At 46.9% G+C, this 17,993-nt stretch overlaps 2 protein-coding genes across 2 annotated transcripts in view; both read left to right on the forward strand.

Moving 5' to 3' along the window:
- Window positions 1-1,711: 1,711 nt before the first annotated feature.
- R3HDML (R3H domain containing like) lies at window positions 1,712-9,527 on the forward strand. Its single transcript, XM_020911508.2, has 5 exons — window positions 1,712-1,978; window positions 5,068-5,186; window positions 5,300-5,432; window positions 6,530-6,645; window positions 9,259-9,527. Exons 1-5 carry the CDS (start codon window positions 1,712-1,714, stop codon window positions 9,389-9,391), a joined length of 768 nt encoding a protein of 255 aa, XP_020767167.2. The 3' UTR covers window positions 9,392-9,527.
- Window positions 9,528-17,614: 8,087 nt separating this feature from the next.
- Window positions 17,615-17,993, forward strand: part of HNF4A (hepatocyte nuclear factor 4 alpha) — a 63,680-nt gene continuing 63,301 nt past the window's right edge. Inside the window, exon 1 of the mRNA XM_020911456.2 lies at window positions 17,615-17,678. Within this exon, the coding sequence (XP_020767115.1) occupies window positions 17,630-17,678 (49 nt within the window). The 5' untranslated portion in view covers window positions 17,615-17,629. The remainder of the gene's footprint in view (window positions 17,679-17,993) is intronic.

The raw sequence follows: 17,993 nt of genomic DNA on the forward strand, positions 1-17,993 counted from the left end.
ATCCCGACACCACAGCAGACAGGCTGGCTTGACTTTGGACTGTTCCTTCACTTCTTTGGAGGTTTTTCATCTAAAATGGGCAGCGATCATATCTGCTTCTGAGGGTTTGGCTGAGCTTGTATACCTCGAGCTCAGCATTCAAGTTCAGCCAGGCTCATTAGAGGGCGGGGGGGGGGGGGGGGGGGGGGGGCGTATGAAAACTGCCAACTCTGGGGCTGGAGGGCTTTGTGGAGAAAACAGAAAAACACTTTCTGGATGCAAGGTGGCCGTAATATGTGGGGTCTGGAAGGCAGAGAAAAGGCTCGGGGTCTGAGGTCTCCTGAGGAGAGGTGGTGTTTCGTCCGGGAATCCCTGCCTTGACCGCAGCCCCATCCTGACCGCAGCTCAGCCCCGGCCCCCTTGCACTTCAGGTGGAACAGCAGAGGGAGAAGAGAAAAGCCACTGTCTGGCGGGCGGAGCTTCGAGCCTGGCCAGGCTGGAAGGGGAGGGAGCTGGGGGGCTGGGACGTCAGATGCCATCAGCTCCTGGCGGACCGCTTAAGTCGCTGTGCGGCAGGTGGGCTGGGCGTCTGGCAGAGGTCCCTGCCTCCTCGGCCGCCTCCTGCCACCGGCCTGGGCTGCCCATCCTGGGTACGCGTCCTCGGGGAGCCTGCCGCCTTGCTTCCCGGACCCCTCTCTCTGGTTCTCTTCTCAGTATTTCTTTCTCCATCTTCTCTGTTCTTTTTTCCCCTCTTTCTCTCTCTCTATCTCTCCCATGTTTCTTCTCTTTTTGCCCCAATGTTGTCTCTCTTTCTCTCTGTATCTTTCTACTTTTTTTTGTCTCATAGCTCTTTCCTGGATCTCTTTATATCAGTGACCTTTTTGTCTCCCTCGTGTACTTTTTCTCTGTTTCTTGATCTTCTTTCTGTCTGCCTCTTTCAGCCTTTTCCTTCTTTCTGTGTCTTGCAAGAGTTTGGGCAAGCTCCGGGAGTTGGTGATGGACAGGGAAGCCTGGCGTGCTGCAGTCCGTGGGGTTGCAAAGAGTCGGACATGACTGAGCGACTGAACTGAACTAAACTCCATCCTGAAATTGCAGCCTCCGGGGAGGTGGGCGCTGCCCTTCTGAGGGCACCGACAGAGCCCGTGTGGAGTGAGATTGGTGCAGAGGGTATCCAGTCTGGGCAGGTTTGAGGTCTGCTTCCTGGGCTGGTGGGATGGAACTCCGGCTTTGAAGTGTTGTCTCACTTCCAGGCCTGGTCCGGATTCAGTCACTCTCTGGGCATTTCTTTAATTTTTCTTTATTTTTTTTAAAAAAATATTGATTTACTTATTTGGCTGCACCGGATCTTAGTTGAGGCACACAGGGTCTTTAGTTGTGGCCTGCATGCAAACTCTTAGTTGCAGCATGTGGGATCTAGTTCCCTGACCAGGGATTGAACCTGGGCCCCCTGCATGGGACCTCAGAGTCTTAGCCACTGGATCCCCAGGGAAGTCCCTGTCTGGGCATTTCTTCCCACTGCCCTATCCACTCAGTCCATGAGGTGGGAAGGATGGAGTATTACTCCCTGCCACCAGAGCTGTGTTGGGAGGTCTGCGTCAAGCTCCCAGTAGTTAGCATCCTCTGGGGTGGGAATGCTGAGGAGCACTCAGAATTTGGTGCCCTCATGACCACCCCCTCCAGGCAGCCAGCTCTGACTGCACGAGGCCAGACGTGGGACCCCCTCCAGCCAGCTATGCCCCCGCTGCCCGGCACTGTGGGCCTGGCAGGTCTGCTCTTCTGGGCAGGCCAGACAATGAACGCCTTGATGCCCAATGCCACCCTGGCACTGGCTCAGAGTGCTGTGCACAAGGGCACAGCTGTGAGGCCCCTGAGTGGCCTGGGGGTGCCCCAGTATCGGCGGAAGCGCCACATCTCTGCCCGGGACATGAGTGCCTTATTGGATTATCACAACCACATCCGGGCCAGCGTGCACCCACCTGCTGCCAACATGGAGTATATGGTGAGTCCCCACACTCTGCCAGGGCCCCCTCTGGCAAACGCCAGTCGACTCAGTGTGCCCTGGAAGGGCTGGACCATTCAGGAGTCTAGCCTCTCTAGCCAGTATCTGGGCATCTGGGCCCTGTGAAGTCTGCCCATTTTACAGATGAGAAAACTAAGGCTTTATATAGGTCCTTTCTGCAGGCAGGAGCAGAGGACTGCGATTTATGGCACATCCTCTGTGCGCCAGGCACTTACACAGAACCCTCTTCCTTCAAGGTAGGATGTATCTGCATTTTCCAAATAAGGAAATCAAGAAGCAGAGTATTAATTTGCTGAAGGTCACCCACTTGGGATTACACCCCAGATCTGCCAGCTGCTAAGGCTGTTGTCTTAACTAACAATGCCTTTTCCAAGGATTCTGGCTTCCTGCTGGGGACCCGCAGAGGGTGGGTGGCTGGAGATTTCCCTGCCATTGTCTCTTTGCCCCAGGGGTTTGATGACACTCCCAGTCTGTCCACAAGTCTCTAGGGGTAGAATTGGGAGAGATGAGGATTGGTTCCTGGGGTGGGGGTAGAGGGCACTGGCTGGGGGAGAAACAGCCGCTGACCAGCAAAGGCTGGATGTCTTCCTTCAAAAAAGCAGAGTGGAGGGCGGGTGGAGAAGGGGGTGTTTCACCCCAGCCCCCTACAGCCTGACTCTGGAGGGGAGGAGGGAACCTTTTTCATTATCGCAGCCCCTCCCCCAGGACCATTGTCCCAAACTAGCCTGTAGAGATAGGCCTCCAGCTCACCTACAGATTTCTTTAGGAAAAAGGATTGTCAGCCACCCCTGTAAGACAGACACCTGCTCTCTTAACTGCCTGCAAACGCTTGTACTTTTGCAATGTGTTCATTCACTTATGTAGCATCTCCTGCTTGGAGTTAGACACCACTGCTAAGCCCTGTGGACATTGCCGAGAACAGGATGGACATGGTCTTATCCTTCACAGAGCTTCTATTTCAGTGGGCATGATAAAAAACAAAGATCAACCGCAACTTTTATGTAGAATATGACATCAGGTGCAATAAGGTGTTGGGAGGGGTGGGGATGGGAGCCCAAATGGCAGGCAGCTAAAGGTGGGAGAGCCATTTATTTGTTCATTAACTGACTCATCCATTGATTAACACAGTGGCTGGCACGTAGAAGGCCCTCCAGTTTTCAAACAATGACACATTTATTGAGCACCAGCCCTGCGTGCAAGGCCCTCCCCGCAACAGGTGTTTGATTGTTGCACGTATTGTGGAAGAGAGAGAGCCAGACAGTTCTACCAGGAGGGGCTCCGGGGAGGGTCAGTGAGTGTGGGTTAGAGGTTTGCATGCCGCTACCGCAGCTGACCCCTTTGCAACATGAAAAAAACATTCCTCTGCTTTCTCTAAGAATGGATGAGTCTCACAACCCCGGGGAGATGTCTGGACCCTTCTTTGGGCGTCCCCATTGCTTCACTAGCTGGCTTCAGCCCACAGGACAGGTATCTTGCTAAACATCCCTTGCTCAAGGAGCCCTTTCTCTCTGTGGCTCCAAGAAAGAGCAGGTTCCGTTTCACATTCTCACACCAGCCAACTGTAATGATTGCTTAATGTCTCATTTCCTTGCTAGACTGTGAGTCCTTGTTCAATATTTGCTAAATGAACAGATGAAATGAAGGAACAAATAATATCTCAGAATCTCAGGAAGTCAGAGTGGAAGGGAACTAGTATTTTTTTTTAAGTGATCCTTTCTTGAGATATAAAACTTGGGGCATTCATAGATTGGAAAATTAAGAAGCCGTTACAGAGGAGAGGAGGGTATTCTCTGTGTGCTGATGTAGAATCATCGCTAAGATAAAGCTATCTGGTTAAATAAAAACAGCTAGGTGCCAAATAGAATGTCTGGCATTCTGTCATCTGTCAAAAAAATTCACATTTATATACATATATGTTGTTGTTCCCTGGTGGCTCAGTAAGGGGTCTGTCTGCAATTTGGGAGACCTGGGTTCAATCCCTGGGTTGGGAAGATCCCCTGGAGAAGGAAATGGCAACCCACTCCAGTATTCTTGCCTGGAGAATTCCATGGAGAGAGGAGCCTGGCGGGCTACAGTCCATGGGGTCACAAAGAGTAGGACACGACTGAGTGACTAACACTTTAGTTGCTAAGTCATGTCTGAGTCTTTTGCGACCCCACGGACTGTAGCCCACTAGGCTCTACTGTCCATGGGATTTTCCAAGTAAGAATATTGGAGTGGGTTGCTATTTCCATCTCCAGGAAGGATTATATGTGTATATATATATATTATATATAATTATTACATTTACATAATACATATTTATGTATATATTAACACAATATATGGTATATAATTAATTACATATATTACATACATTATATGATATATAATTGCATATATTTACACATAAACATATATAATGTTTATATTATATAAACATTACATTATACATATATGTTTATATATGTATATATAATATGCTTATGGGTGTGGAATATTTGTGCAACCAGACTCAAGAAACTCACAATGATGGTTACCTCCAGGGTCAGGGTGGCTGGAGGAACTAGTATAAGATGAAGATGAAAGACTCTCCACTCCTCCTCCTTTCAACAGCTTACATGTTAAACGTGTGCATGTTTTCACTATTAAAAACAAACACACCTTGAATTTAAAAAATTTAATGTTAAACACATTTTCAAATTTTGATAAATAAAAAATCCATTCTCTTCCTATAATCCTGGGCTGTCACTTCTAGGGATTGCTGGGAGCTCCCAGGCCAATTCCTGGGACCCCCCACCCCTCAGAGCAAGGAACCCCAAGCTTGAAGTCCAGTGAAGGAAAAAGGGCATCGGGCTAAGAGTCAGAAGGCTAGGTGTGGATCTCAGCTCTCGTGTGGACTTGCTATTGACCTTGAAGTCACAGGCCTTCTCTAAGGCTCAGTTTTCTCATTAATCAAGTGGATTTATTGCAGGGTTCCCAGGAGGTGGAGGAGTCATGATACCATGTATATTTGCATTTCTAGACACTACTGAGATGGTTGTGGTTTTCCTCCCGCGGGGAATGTCATGACCTTTCTGCTTTCGCAGGTCTGGGATGAGCGGCTGGCTAGGTCGGCTGAGGCCTGGGCCTCCCAGTGCATTTGGGCCCACGGGCCCTCACAGCTGATGAGATACGTGGGCCAGAACCTGTCTGTCCATTCTGGCCGGTGAGTGAGCCCTCCCTTCACCCCGTCACTTCACTGCCCTTCTTTCACTCCGTCACTCCACAAGCTCGCCGAGCACACAGTCTGCGTTTCTTCCATCGCCTCCGCCTTCCCAGGTACCGCTCGGTGGTGGATCTGGTGAAGTCTTGGTCAGAGGAGAAGCGGCATTACTTGTTTCCAGCCCCGAAGGACTGTACCCCGCACTGCCCCTGGCACTGCAGTGGCCCCGTCTGCTCCCACTATACCCAGGTACCCCTTTGTAGGGATGAGGGGCTGGTGGGAAAAATAGAATGTGGTGGACAGCAGTAGAAATAAAGCATAGGCCTGTACGGACTCCCTTTTACATAGCCTGTTCCTCTGTACACATTGAACTGAGCTGAACTGGATCTTATTTTGTGTGTCTTAGGTCAGCGGACCATGTTGTGTGACCCCAAAATGGAGATGTGTGGTCCGACAAGTTCAAGAGGGCCTTTGATTTCAATAGGTCCAAACGTTTCCCAGTATTTTTTCTATTTTCTAAGGCTGTGCTATCTTAAAAAAGAAATGCCAAATAAGATTACCCAAAAATCGTAGTATATTTTGAGTGCTCATATCGAGATGTTACCACTTATTGTACATAAAAATACAATGCAGTATAGTGTTATAAGAAACAGGATCAATGGTAGGACAAATGTCTTCTTTTGGAGACCTGCCAATTTCTCTGTGACTTATTTGCAGTAAATGTCAAAAACTGAAGATAGAGCCCCCCTAGGAAATGTTAGGCTTAAACTAAATGTCCTTCCTGACATCCAAGATATTATTATCTCCATTTAACCAAAGGAGAAACTAGGCACAGAGTGATTAAAGTGGTCAAAGTCACACAGCTTTTGATATTGAGAAACTGACCCAAGGCTGTTTAACTTCAAAGTTTGTGCTCTAATCTCCAACACAATAATGATTCTCAAGCATTGTTCACCAGGGGGGAAAAAAGAAAGAAATCTAATTGAACACGATAGAAAACACTAGCATATATCATTCTATATGATAAGATTAAATATTAGTTCATAAAACTTTTTTGCAACAGGGGTAGTGTGTGTGTGTGTGTGTGTGTGTGTGTGTGCGTGTGTGTGTTGGTCCACTGGGTAACAATACAAAACTGTTTTCCCTACCCTCGATTGTAGTAAAAAATAAAGTTTGGGAAACATTATATTAATAGTACCATATGTCTCCATCCTGTCACTTTTGAGACAGGTGCCTCCCCCAGGAAAACCTCAGCTAATGCATCCACCCTGAACTGAGCAAACGCAGGAACCTTCCAGGCCCAAGTCCTTCTCACAGCCCCCCTTGCCTTTGTCCTCCCCTCTCAGATGGTGTGGGCATCTTCCAATCGGCTGGGCTGTGCCATCCACACCTGTGGCAGCATCCGTGTCTGGGGCAGCACCTGGCGCCAGGCTGTGTACCTGGTCTGCAACTACGCCATTAAGTGAGTGCACTTTGAGGTCGAGGGGACTGGGGCAGGAGGGTGGATCACGAGGTGGGGTGGGCAGGATTCTCAGAGAAGGAAGACACACAGAACACCTTGCCTTCCTCTTTTCTAAAAAACCCGAACACCATACAGTTTGGTACTTTTGGAGAGTTGATCGAGAATCCTTTTTCTTTACTCAAGCTCCACAGTCAACTGGGAGATAGACAGAGGACCAAGGCAGGTGGTTAGTGGATAGGCAGTCTCCCTGATGAAGCCAGTAGTGGAGAATGTGTTTTAGATCTGCCAGCCAAGTGGGCTTGCAAAGAGCTTGCTGTTGACTTAGACCTTCACCTCCATTAACAAGCAACACTGGACAACCAGAGGCCTCTTTTAAGTATAGTGCTGGCCCCTTTAAGCTTCCCACAAGAAACAGAGCAACCAAGGACACTTGCTCCCTGCAGGCAGGCAGATCCCATAGGAAAGAAAGGAAGGATGCAGTGAATATGCTGAGCTGCTTCTTCCAGACTCTCCAATCAGCTAGGTGGGAGAGAGGTCAAGAGAAGTCTTTGAGAGCAGGAAATAGAACCGGTGTGTACGCTGGATCCATGTGCCACTAGAGCAGTCTGGAAAGTGAAATTCACTCAATCATGTCCAACTCTTTGCAACCCCATGGACTATACAATCCATGGAATTCTCCAGGCCAGAATACTGGAGTGGGCAGCCTTTCCCTTCTCCAGAGGATCTTCTCAACCCAGGGATCGATCCCAGGTCCCTTGCATTGCAGGCGGATTCTTTACCAGCTGAGCTCTTAGGAAAGCCCGAGCAGTCTGGAAGGCCTGACCCAAGCTGTAGTTGTGATTCATAAGCTATAGGCCAGGAAACTACAGCCCACAGCCCAAATCCAACCTGCTGCCTATTTTTATAAATAAACTTTTATTGAAACATGGCCACGACATTTGTTCACATATCCCCTAGGGCTGCTTTCATGCCATAAAGACATTTGGCCCCCAAGCCTAAAATATTTACTATCTGGCCCTTTACATAAAAAGTTTGCAAACCCCTGCACAGGCAATGGGAAACCACTAAAAGTTCTTGAGCAGGAGAATGATGGGATGAAGGTTTGTTTTGTTTGTTTGGCCGTGCCTCGAGGCTTGTGGGATTTTAGTTCCCTGACCAGGAATCAAACATGGCCCCTGGAAGTGAAAGCACCAAATCTTAACCACTAGATGGCCAGGGAATTCTTGGTTTGTTCTTGTTTAAAAAACTGCTTAATTGAGATATAATTCGCATACTATACAATTTATCCATTTGAAATGTACAACTTAATGGGTTTTTAGTGTATTACATTATTCATTTTTTTCAATCTTGGTAAAATATATACATAAAACATAAAATTTGCCATTTTAGCCATTTTTAAGTACTATATACTATTTCGTGGCATTAATTGCATTCATAGTGTTGTACAACCATCACCTCTATTTCCAAAATGTTTTCATCACCCCAAAGAGAAACCGTTACCTTTAAGCAATGGCTTCCTATCCCCCCACCTCCCCAAATCCATTGAGAAGATTAACTCCATAGCAACTAGGATGGTTTTTGGATAAGACTTTCCATGAAAAATAAATGTTCAGCAGAGGCCACAAAGAGGCTTCACAGGCACATCCCCCATGGTTGAATTGCACCCAGTATCTAATTATTCTAGTTCTTATTTGCATATCACCTTGTAAGTTACAGGGCCTTCCCGCATAGCTCAGTTGGTAAAGAATCTGCCTGCAATGTGGGAGACCTGGGTTCGATTTCTGGGTTGGGAAGTTCCCCTGGAGAAGGAAATGGCAACCTACTCCAGTATTCTTGCCTGGAGAATCCTATGGACAGAGGAGCCTGGCGGGCTACAGTTCGTGGGATCCCAATAGTCGGACATGACTTAGTGCTATCTTTCTTTCTTTGTAAGTTACAAAGTATTTTTGCATAATTTTAATGGACACCATTTCATTAACTTATTCAGAGGATAAAATCAAGGCTCAAAAAATGAGGTAGTTTAGGGACTAAACTACCCTGGTGGTCCCTGGGTAAGAGGTTAAGTGGTTAAGTGGTCCAGTGGTTAAGACTTCATCTTCCAATGCAGTGGGTGCGGGTTTGATCCCTGGTCGGGGCCAAAATACCGAAACATAAAACAGAAGCAATAATGTAATAAATTCAATAAAGACTTTAAAAATGGCCCACATTAAAAAAAAATCTTAAAAAGAAAAGAAAGAAATGAGATGGTTTATTCTGTCACCAGCTGGCAGAACCAGGATCAGAACTCAGATCTGCTTGTTGGAGATGGGAGGGAGGGATTTCTGTGTTTGTGGTGGGGGGATGGTGGTTGGGGTGGGGTGGCTGTGTGGAAGGATTAAAAAAAATCGCACTTCCTGGGGAACTGCTTATCTGCCAAGCCAGGTGCTTGGATACACTCATTCCTGTGTGGGAGGAATGTCTTCTCTTGGTTTTAGAGGTGAAGAAACTGAGGCTTGCAGCTGTGACCTGGTTACAGGGCCAGTCAGCGGCCCTGCTAATATTTGAAAACCTGTGCGAAGGTAGCTCATGTAACTGTCCCCCCACCTCGCCTCCCTGGGACCTCTTCTCTTCCAGGGGTAACTGGATCGGCGAGGCGCCGTACAAGACGGGGAGGCCGTGTTCCGCCTGCCCCCCCATCTACCAAGGCAGCTGCAGCAGCAACATGTGCTTCTCGAGACACAAGTCCAACAAACTCCTGTGGTTCTGAATCTTCCCTGGGCTCTGGCAGGCCTCGAGCTGGGCCTGATGCTCCAAGAGACCCTTCCCCAAGACAGGGTCAAGGAATGCTCTTTTAAGGATGTGAGTTGGGCTCACTCCATCAGCCTGAATCGTCCCTCCTGCTTCCATTTCCTAAACGTCCAGCATGCGCCAGAAGAAAACAGCCTCCTTGCTTTCCTTCTTACCTGTTACATCTTTTTCTCCTCTGGCCTCCGGGAAAGAGGCCTGCATCCTCAACTGACTCAGTTCTCAGAGAGCCAGGGCTGGAAGAAGCAGTGGCAGCAGCTTTTGGACTCTCAGGCCTCTGACCCGCAAGTCTTTGTGTATCCAATAAACTACCTTCATTTGTTCAATAATAGCCAACCAGCTTCTGGGCCATCTTTGCAGACCAGTGGTCTCCCTCTCTGATTTGGGACCATTTCAGTTCCAAGCTTTTACAAAACACCTGGAGTTAGCTTGTGGATACCCCACCCCCAGTGTACGTTGCTGAAGCCACCTCAGGGTCCAGGCACCCTTTCCACAGGTTTCACTGAGGCTTAGCGAAAGGGCATGACTTACTGAAGCTGCACGGCTTGTCTGGGAAGGCACCCAGGTTGAAGCTCAGGCTCTGACATCTCCTTCAGGCTGTTCTAGACACCTCTCTGAATGCTCAGAACTGGGCTAAAAGCAAAGCTTGCCTGAAGGAATTCTCTCTTTTAAGATTTTTTTTTCTTCCTGTGGCTCCCTCTGTCTGTCTCTCCTTTCTTTATTTCTCCCACGGAATCTCATTCTCATTCCCAGAAACCTTTCCTCCTCTCCCCACCCCACCCAGTTATCAAAACACACAAAAGACCTTTTGTCTTTAGAGATAGTAAAATCCCTCCCTCAGACCTTGCCCTCCAGCTGGGGCCCACTCCCTGCCTGGCTGGAGAGAGCTTCATTCAAAGACCCAGATGGAAAACAAGCCCCTTTTCGCAGAGTCCCTACATGATCCTGGATGAAATGAGTGTTCTTCCCTCTTGGACATTCCCACCTAGTCTACGACCTGTACCTGTGTCTCCAATATCACCTTCCTGCGCCCTCAATAAAGTTCTTTGAGATCTGATGCAGTGGCTGTTTCTGCCCCTGTCTGGGTCCTCAGGAGGGTCAAAGAGGAGAGAAGGAAATGGAGCAGAGGAGATGGGGTGAGGGGAATCCAGCTCAAGAGGAAGGCCGAAAGGGCTTCCTTGATGGTCCAGTGGTTAAGACGCCGAGCTCGCAAGGCAGGTAACCCTGGTTCGATCCCTGGTCAGGGAACTAGACCCCGTATGCTGCAGTGAAGAGTCTGTACTGCAACCAACACCCAGCACAGCCAAATAAATAAAGGAGACCAGGTACCAACAGCCCCTCAACTCCTGCTTTGCACCAAGTACATCAGCTAGATCACAGGGGCAGGCGTCTGACTTCTCAGTCCACTTTACAGCTAAGAAAAACGAGACTTATCAGAAGCGCCCATTTCCAAATGCTGGAGATGCATGAAATAAGAAAAACAAGGATGTGGTTCTGAGTTCATTATTCTCAGATTATATTCTTCCTAAGGTTTTTTGGGAGGGGGAGTATTAAAATATCCTTTCATGTATCACACAATGGTGATAATGAGTGTTAGATTTCCTTAAAAATTATTAATATCCTTATATGGCAGGTGGGGGAAGGACTTGCCAATCTTACGTCAAATTCCCAAACTGTTCTGGAAAAAGTTTTTTAGATTTAAAAAAGTTTATATATTTATTTAGCTGCACCAGCTCTTAGCTGTGGCATGTGAGATCTTTAGTTGAGTCATGTGGGATCTAGTTCCCTGACCAGAAGTTGAACAGAGGCCCCCGGCCCTGGAAGTGTGGAATCTTAGCCACTCCACTACCAGGGAAAGCCTTGTTTTGGAAATTTAAGTGGCAGGTGACCCTCTGGATTCCATGGCATGTATAAGGTCGCAGAGCTAGTAAGGAGCAGATATGGGATTTGAATTCAGCTCCCTCCGATCCCAATGCCTATGCTCTTCTGAGGACCCCACTTTGCCTTCCTACATCCTGAGTTAACAGGATAACCAAAGTAATCACCACTGGCATTTATGAGCTGCTGAGAACATAATCTCATAGAATTATCCTACTATGTACTGATCTTATTCCCATTTTATAGACATAAAAACTGAGGCCATAGAAGTTGGGTCTGAATATGCTCTGTATGACTCCAATGCCCAGTGTCACTCTCCTGCCTCTCAGCTAAGAAGGGAGAAACCCAGGGACTGGACAAAGTTAGAGATGATGAGGGGCTTCCCTGGTGACTCAGTCGGTAAAGAATCCACCTGCAGTGCAAGAGACCCAGGTTCGATCCCTGGGTCAGGAAGATCCTTTGGAGAAGGAAATGGCTACCCACTCCAGCATTCTTGCCTGGGAAAGCCCACGGATAGAGGAGCCTAGTGGGCTATAGTCCATGCGGTCGCAAAGAGTCAGATAAGACTTAGTGACTAAACAGTAACAGAGATAATGAAGCATAAAGTGCCATTGGGAATTCCAGATGCCCTCCTGGATCCCCAATTTCTGAAACTGTCTCTGAGAAGACCCCAGGTCAAAGAAGGAATGAACCAGGTGGGCATGCTTGTGTTCATCAAGCCTTGGCCCCTACGGGTAGTTCCCTAGCTTGGCTAAGCCGCTGTTCCAACTGAAGTTGGGAACTTTTTTTTTTTTTAATTGAAGGACAATTGTTTTACAGAATTTTGTTGTTTTCTGTCAAACCTCAACATGGATCAGCCATAAGTATACACATATCCCCTCCCTTTTGAACCTCTCTCCCATCTCCCCCCCACCCCACCCCTCCAGATTGATACAAGGCCCCTATTTGAATTTCCTGAGCCTACAGTAAACTCCCATTGGCTATCTATTTTACATATGGTAATGCAAATTTCCATGCTACCTTTTCCATACATCTCACCCTCTCCTCCCCTCTTGAAGTTGGGAACTTTTGCTGCAAGAAATCTGAGACAGTTCTTAAACCTCCATAACATTTTATGCTTTTTGAAAATCATTCCCCAGTCTCATCTGACTGCTTATTTGCTCGTACATTCACCAGCCAGAGAGTTAAGAGCATGGAATCTGAAACCAGAATGCCTCAGTACAAATTTAACACAAAGTGGCAGAGTGTGCTTGGGTAAGTCAAGATCTTAACGCCTCAGTCTCACCTGTAAATGGGGACATAAATTGTATCTGCCTCATGAGGTCCTTCAAAACATGAAATGAATGAATATGTAGAAAGCATCTGGGACAGTACCTGGCACTAGTGTAGACAGTTGTTTTAAAAGTTCAATGTCAAGGGACTTCCCTGGTGGTTCAGTGGCTAAGATTCCCTGGTCACAATGCAAGGAGCCCTGGTTCAATCCCTGGTCGGGGAACTAGATCCCACATGCCACAACTAAAGATCAAAGATTCTGCATGCCACAACTAAGACCTGATACAGCCAAATAAATAGCTTTTTAAAAGTTCAATGTCAAGAGGAAGGAGATGTTGTCACTGAGATGGGAAAGTAAACTACAGAGGGAGGTTTTTGTTTTTTTTAATAAAAGACATATGAGAGCACATTTACATATTGATAGGATTCTGCCTCTATAAATTTGACCTACCAATATACTCCCACATCTGACATTTGAAGTTTATGAAGACATTCACTGTAGTGGCAAAAGTCTGGAGACACCCTAAGTGTCCAGGAACAGAAGACTAGAAAAACCACTTATGGGACATCCATACGATACATAACCACCCAAAGAATGAGGTGGATATGCTGGTGTGGAGATTGCCCTTAGAGACCGAGAAGGTGACAGAAGAGTGTGTTTCATACGTTCCCATGTATTTACATGCATTTATATGTGTGTATGTCCAAATCGGCTTGGGTTGCCATAACAAAATACCATGGACTGGGTGGCTCAACCAAGAGAAAAAAATTTCCCCAGTTCTAATGGCTAGAAGTGTGAGTTCAGGATGCCATCATAGCTGGATTCTGGTGAGATCTCCCTTCTTGACTTGCAGGCAACTACCTGCTCACTGTATCTGCCACAGGTGGGGGAGGAGAGGGGTGCACGCTCATGTCTTTTCTTTTTTTTAAAAAAAATTGTTTTTGGTCAAGCTGCACACAGTATGTGGGATCTTAGTTCCCTGATCAGGGATCAAACCTGCAGCCCCTGCTTTGGAAGCACAGAGTCTTAACTGCCAGGGAAGTCCTCTCATGTCTCTTCTTATAAGGACATTAACCCTATTGAATCAGGACCCTACTAATTTAACCTTAATTACATTCATGAATATTCATTGGAAGGACTGATGCTGAAGCTGAAACTCCAATACTTTGGCCACCTGATGCGGAGCACTGACTCATTGGAAAAGACCCTGATGCTGGGAAAGATTGAAGGTGGGAGGAGAAGGGGATGACAGAGGATGAGATGGTAACCCTACTCGATAGACATGAGGTTTAGAAAGCTCCAGAAGTTAGTGATGGACAGGGAAGCCTGGCGTGCTGCAGTCCATGGGTCGTAAACAGTAGGACACGACTGAGCGACTGAACTGAACTGAACATCCATAAAGGCCCTGTCTTCAAATACAATCACATGGGTGGTTAGATCTTCAACATATGAATTTGGGGGAACGCTTTTCTGTGCAAAGCAGTGTCTATGTGTATAATTTCTGGATATATACACAAGAATTTGTTTAAAAGTGCAATAGAGGGACTTCCCTGGTGGTTCAGTGGTTATGATTCCAGGCTCCCAATGCTGAGGGCCTGGGGTTCAATCCCTGGTTAGGGAACTAGATCCCGCATGCCTCACCTAAGACCTAACCCAAACCCAGTGCGGCCAAATAAATAATAAAGTGAAAGTCGATAAGTCGTCTCTGACTCTTTAAAAAAAAAGTTCAATTGAGTGAGATGTGGGAAGTAAGGTTGGAGAAAGGCTTTTATTTTTCATTATATGCTGTTCATACAATTTTCATTTTTAACACATGAATGTACTAATGGCTTCATTTATAAAACTCGTGTAAAGCAAACAAAAGCCAAAAGAAAGCTCATGTCACCTGCTTAAATTAAAAAAAGACTGACAACAGCTGGGACTTCGCTGGTGGTCCAGTGGTTAAGACTCTGAGCTTCCAATGCGGGCGCATGGGTTCAATCCCTGGTCAGGGAACTAAGATCCCATATATCATTTGGTGCAGCCAAAAAGAAAAAAAAAAAGATTGAGAGTGACGAACGGTGATAAAGATATGGAGTTAAAAGGGAGCTCTTTCACCCTGCTGGCAGTAATGGAAATGGTATGACCACTATAGACAATAGGTTTGGAATTTCTTATAAATTAAACACACATACACACACACACATGTCATAACAACCAGCAATTCTTTTCCTAGAAATTTAACCAAGAGAAATGAAAACATATGTGTAAAAGAAGACTTGTCTATGAATGTACATCCCTGCTTAATTCACAATTGTCTCAAACAGGAGATAACCCCAAAGTCCATTACCAAGTGACTGGGTGAACAAATTTCAGTATGGAATACTACTTAGCAAGAAAAAAGGGCCAGGACACAGGTGAAACTCACAAATATACTGAGCAAAAAAGCCAGACACAAGAGTAAATGCCATTCTAGAACAGACAAATGCCATTCTAGAAAAGACAACTCTAACATAGTGTGACGGAAAGCAGATCAGCAGTTGCCTGGAGTGGGAGATGCTGGGGGGATTAATTGCAGAGGGAAAAAAGGGAACTTTAGGGGGTGATGGAAATGTTCTGTGTCTTGATTAAGGTTATAGTTACATAGGAATATACGTTTGTCAAAACTCATAAAATTGTACACCTAAAATTTTATTATATATAGATTATACCTCAATGAAGTTGATTTTTAAAGTCTAAAGAGGGAGAGGTTGAATATATAAGAGAACTTACATAGTCACGTGGGGTTCCTGGGCAGTGGGAAGAGGGAGGTTGTGGACTCATGTGGATCAGGAGGGAAAGAGGTGAGCAAAGTGCAAACAGGTGAATTTTTGTGGGGAATTGAGGCTGGTCCAGGTGGAAGGCTCCTATTTTCTCTATGAAGAAGGGAAAGCCTCAGCCTCCTGAGAATGAGATGGACAATTTCCGAGGAGAGAAAAGGTCTGAAGTAGAGGTAGAAAATGGAAAAGCCAAGAGAAGAGAGACAGGGTAGAGGTTCCAGGCAGTGTGGAGGGGTCCATCAAAGTTCATGATTATGAATCTCTGGTGGCCCCCATCTGTCCATCTATGTGATTTTTTATTTTTCCAACAGTGATCAGTGGCTGGCATGTAGGCATGAAGAAAGCAATGTACATAGGCTTGTCCAGGGTTGGGTTTTTGTCAGATGGTTAGAAGGAAAGAAACTCAGTCAGAAGTAAAAGAGAAACTAAGATGGACTGTGGGCTACAAACTTGACAGGAGGAAGTGAAAACAGGAAGGTGCCACAGGGAGGGAGGAAACAGAAGGAAGAAAGGACTGAATACACACCAGAGTCCATCAGTAGCTGATGGGAGGTCCCGTTGAGGTGACTGAATGTGCATACTGGAAAAAAGAGACTGGACAGAGAGAAATAGATCAATTATCTGTTTTATTTATTTATTCAATATTTTAAACAAATGTATTTATGTATTTATCTACTAGGCTGTGTCAGGCATTAGTTGTGGCATGCAGGATCGTTTTCTACTTGGAGCATGTGACCTCTTAGTTGCTGTGTATGGGATCTGGTTCCCTGATCAGGAATTGAACCCAGGACCCCTGCAATGGAAGAATGGATTTTAACCACTGGACCTCAATTAGCTATCTTAGAAGTGAAGCAACACGTGAGGTAGGTGTTACGATGGGAAAATGAAATACTGTACCAAATCCATACAGCAAGATAATGATGATGGAGCTGGGGTTTTCTGATCCTAAGTCCCACGTTTTCCTGCCTCTCATTTGAGCACCCCCAACATGATGAAGACCTTGAGCTCAGGATCCCAAGTCAAGCTGTGAACCCCAACATTGTAATAAAAGAAATGGGGCTATTCCCCCCAAAAGCCAGATGGTAGCCTACTGTGTAGGACAGCTAAGATGTAAGCTGGTTCTGCATTCCAAGACCAGAAAGTAGCTTTGGGCAGTAGATTGCGTTTTGTGAGGCAAAGGAGACCCATGGACCAGTGGAAGGAGCAGGCAGAGTGCCTCTGCCCCACAGGCTTGGAGGCAGACCTGTGTTATCCCATTCCTCTTAGCACTCACCATCTGCAATAATACATTTGAATAATATCTTTAAAAAGTGTATTTATTTAGTTATTATTTATTTGACTTTGCTGAGTCTTAGCTGTGGCATGTGGGCACTAGGACCCTGACCTGGGATTGAACTCAGGCACCTTGTGTTGGGAATATGGAGTCTTCACCAGTGGACCACCAGGAAAGTCCCTGAATAGTGTATCTTTAATGTTATCTAATTGATGCCCATCTCCTCCATTAGTCCACAATTCCATGGGTCCAGGGATGATGCCTCCTTGCTCATTTCTATATCACTGGAGTCTAGCACAGAGCTTAGTATACAGTAGGCACTCAAAAAATATACGTTAGATAATGGAGAGATCGTGGGTTGTCATTCTAACTCCTCTTTGTACCAGCTGGGAGACTCCGGGCAAGTAACTTTTTCCTCCGCCTCAATTTCCTCACCCTAAATTTTAATTTAAATGTGGCAATGCCTGTATGTAACTCTCAGCATCCAGTAGGTGCTCAATAAATACACTCCCCCCAGCTTCCTCCTTTTCTCCTCTACCCCTCCCTCCGGCCTCTTGCCACACCCATTGTTTGGAGCCATAAAACCCAACCCAGGTTGGACTCTCACCTCCTCATCCCCTCCTGGTCAGTCCTTTCCTTTAAGTTGGGGGTGAAGGGATTGGTATCCCCCATATTCTGGCTCCAAGAGCCTCCCAACCCCAAAGGGCAAGACTGGGGCCCTAGTGGACCTCTGGTCTGGCCAGGTTGTCGTTGCCATGGCAACAATGACAGTCCCCAGCCGCAGGTTCCCTAAGTGACTGGTTACTCTTTAACGTATCCACCCACCTTGGGTGATTAGAAGAATCAATAAGATAACCGGGCGGTGGCAGCTGGCTGCACTCACTGCCTTCCTGGTGGACTGGCTCCCGCGGCTGCCGCTGTGTGCCTGGGGCCCCGGCTCCTCCATGCCCCCGGGTCTCCGGCTGGGTGGGTTCGGCCATGGTCAGCGTGAACGCGCCCCTCGGGGCTCCGGTGGAGAGTCCCTATGGTGAGTGGGGTCTGTAGCTGGGGCTTAGGGGAAGACTGGGCGTGGTGGGACCACTGTTAAGTTTGGGGGAGCATGGGGTGGCCCTCCGTGTGTTTCCTAGGGCCCCCAAGACCCTTAAGAGCGTCTCCAGAGTGGCAGGAAGCCCCCGGGAGGCGAGTGACCTCTTGACTAAGCTCCTAAACCGAGACCTGGCATATCCCAGTGTGGGAAGCGCTCGGAGGGGCCGCGGGAGCCCCGGGGAGGGGGCTCGGCTCACTTAGCCCGCCCAGAGAGACTGCCTTCCTAGGGATGCATCCCGGAGTATTTCTGAAATTC

This window comes from Odocoileus virginianus, chromosome 9 (genome assembly GCF_023699985.2).
Source record: "Odocoileus virginianus isolate 20LAN1187 ecotype Illinois chromosome 9, Ovbor_1.2, whole genome shotgun sequence".
Lineage (NCBI taxonomy): Eukaryota > Metazoa > Chordata > Mammalia > Artiodactyla > Cervidae > Odocoileus > Odocoileus virginianus.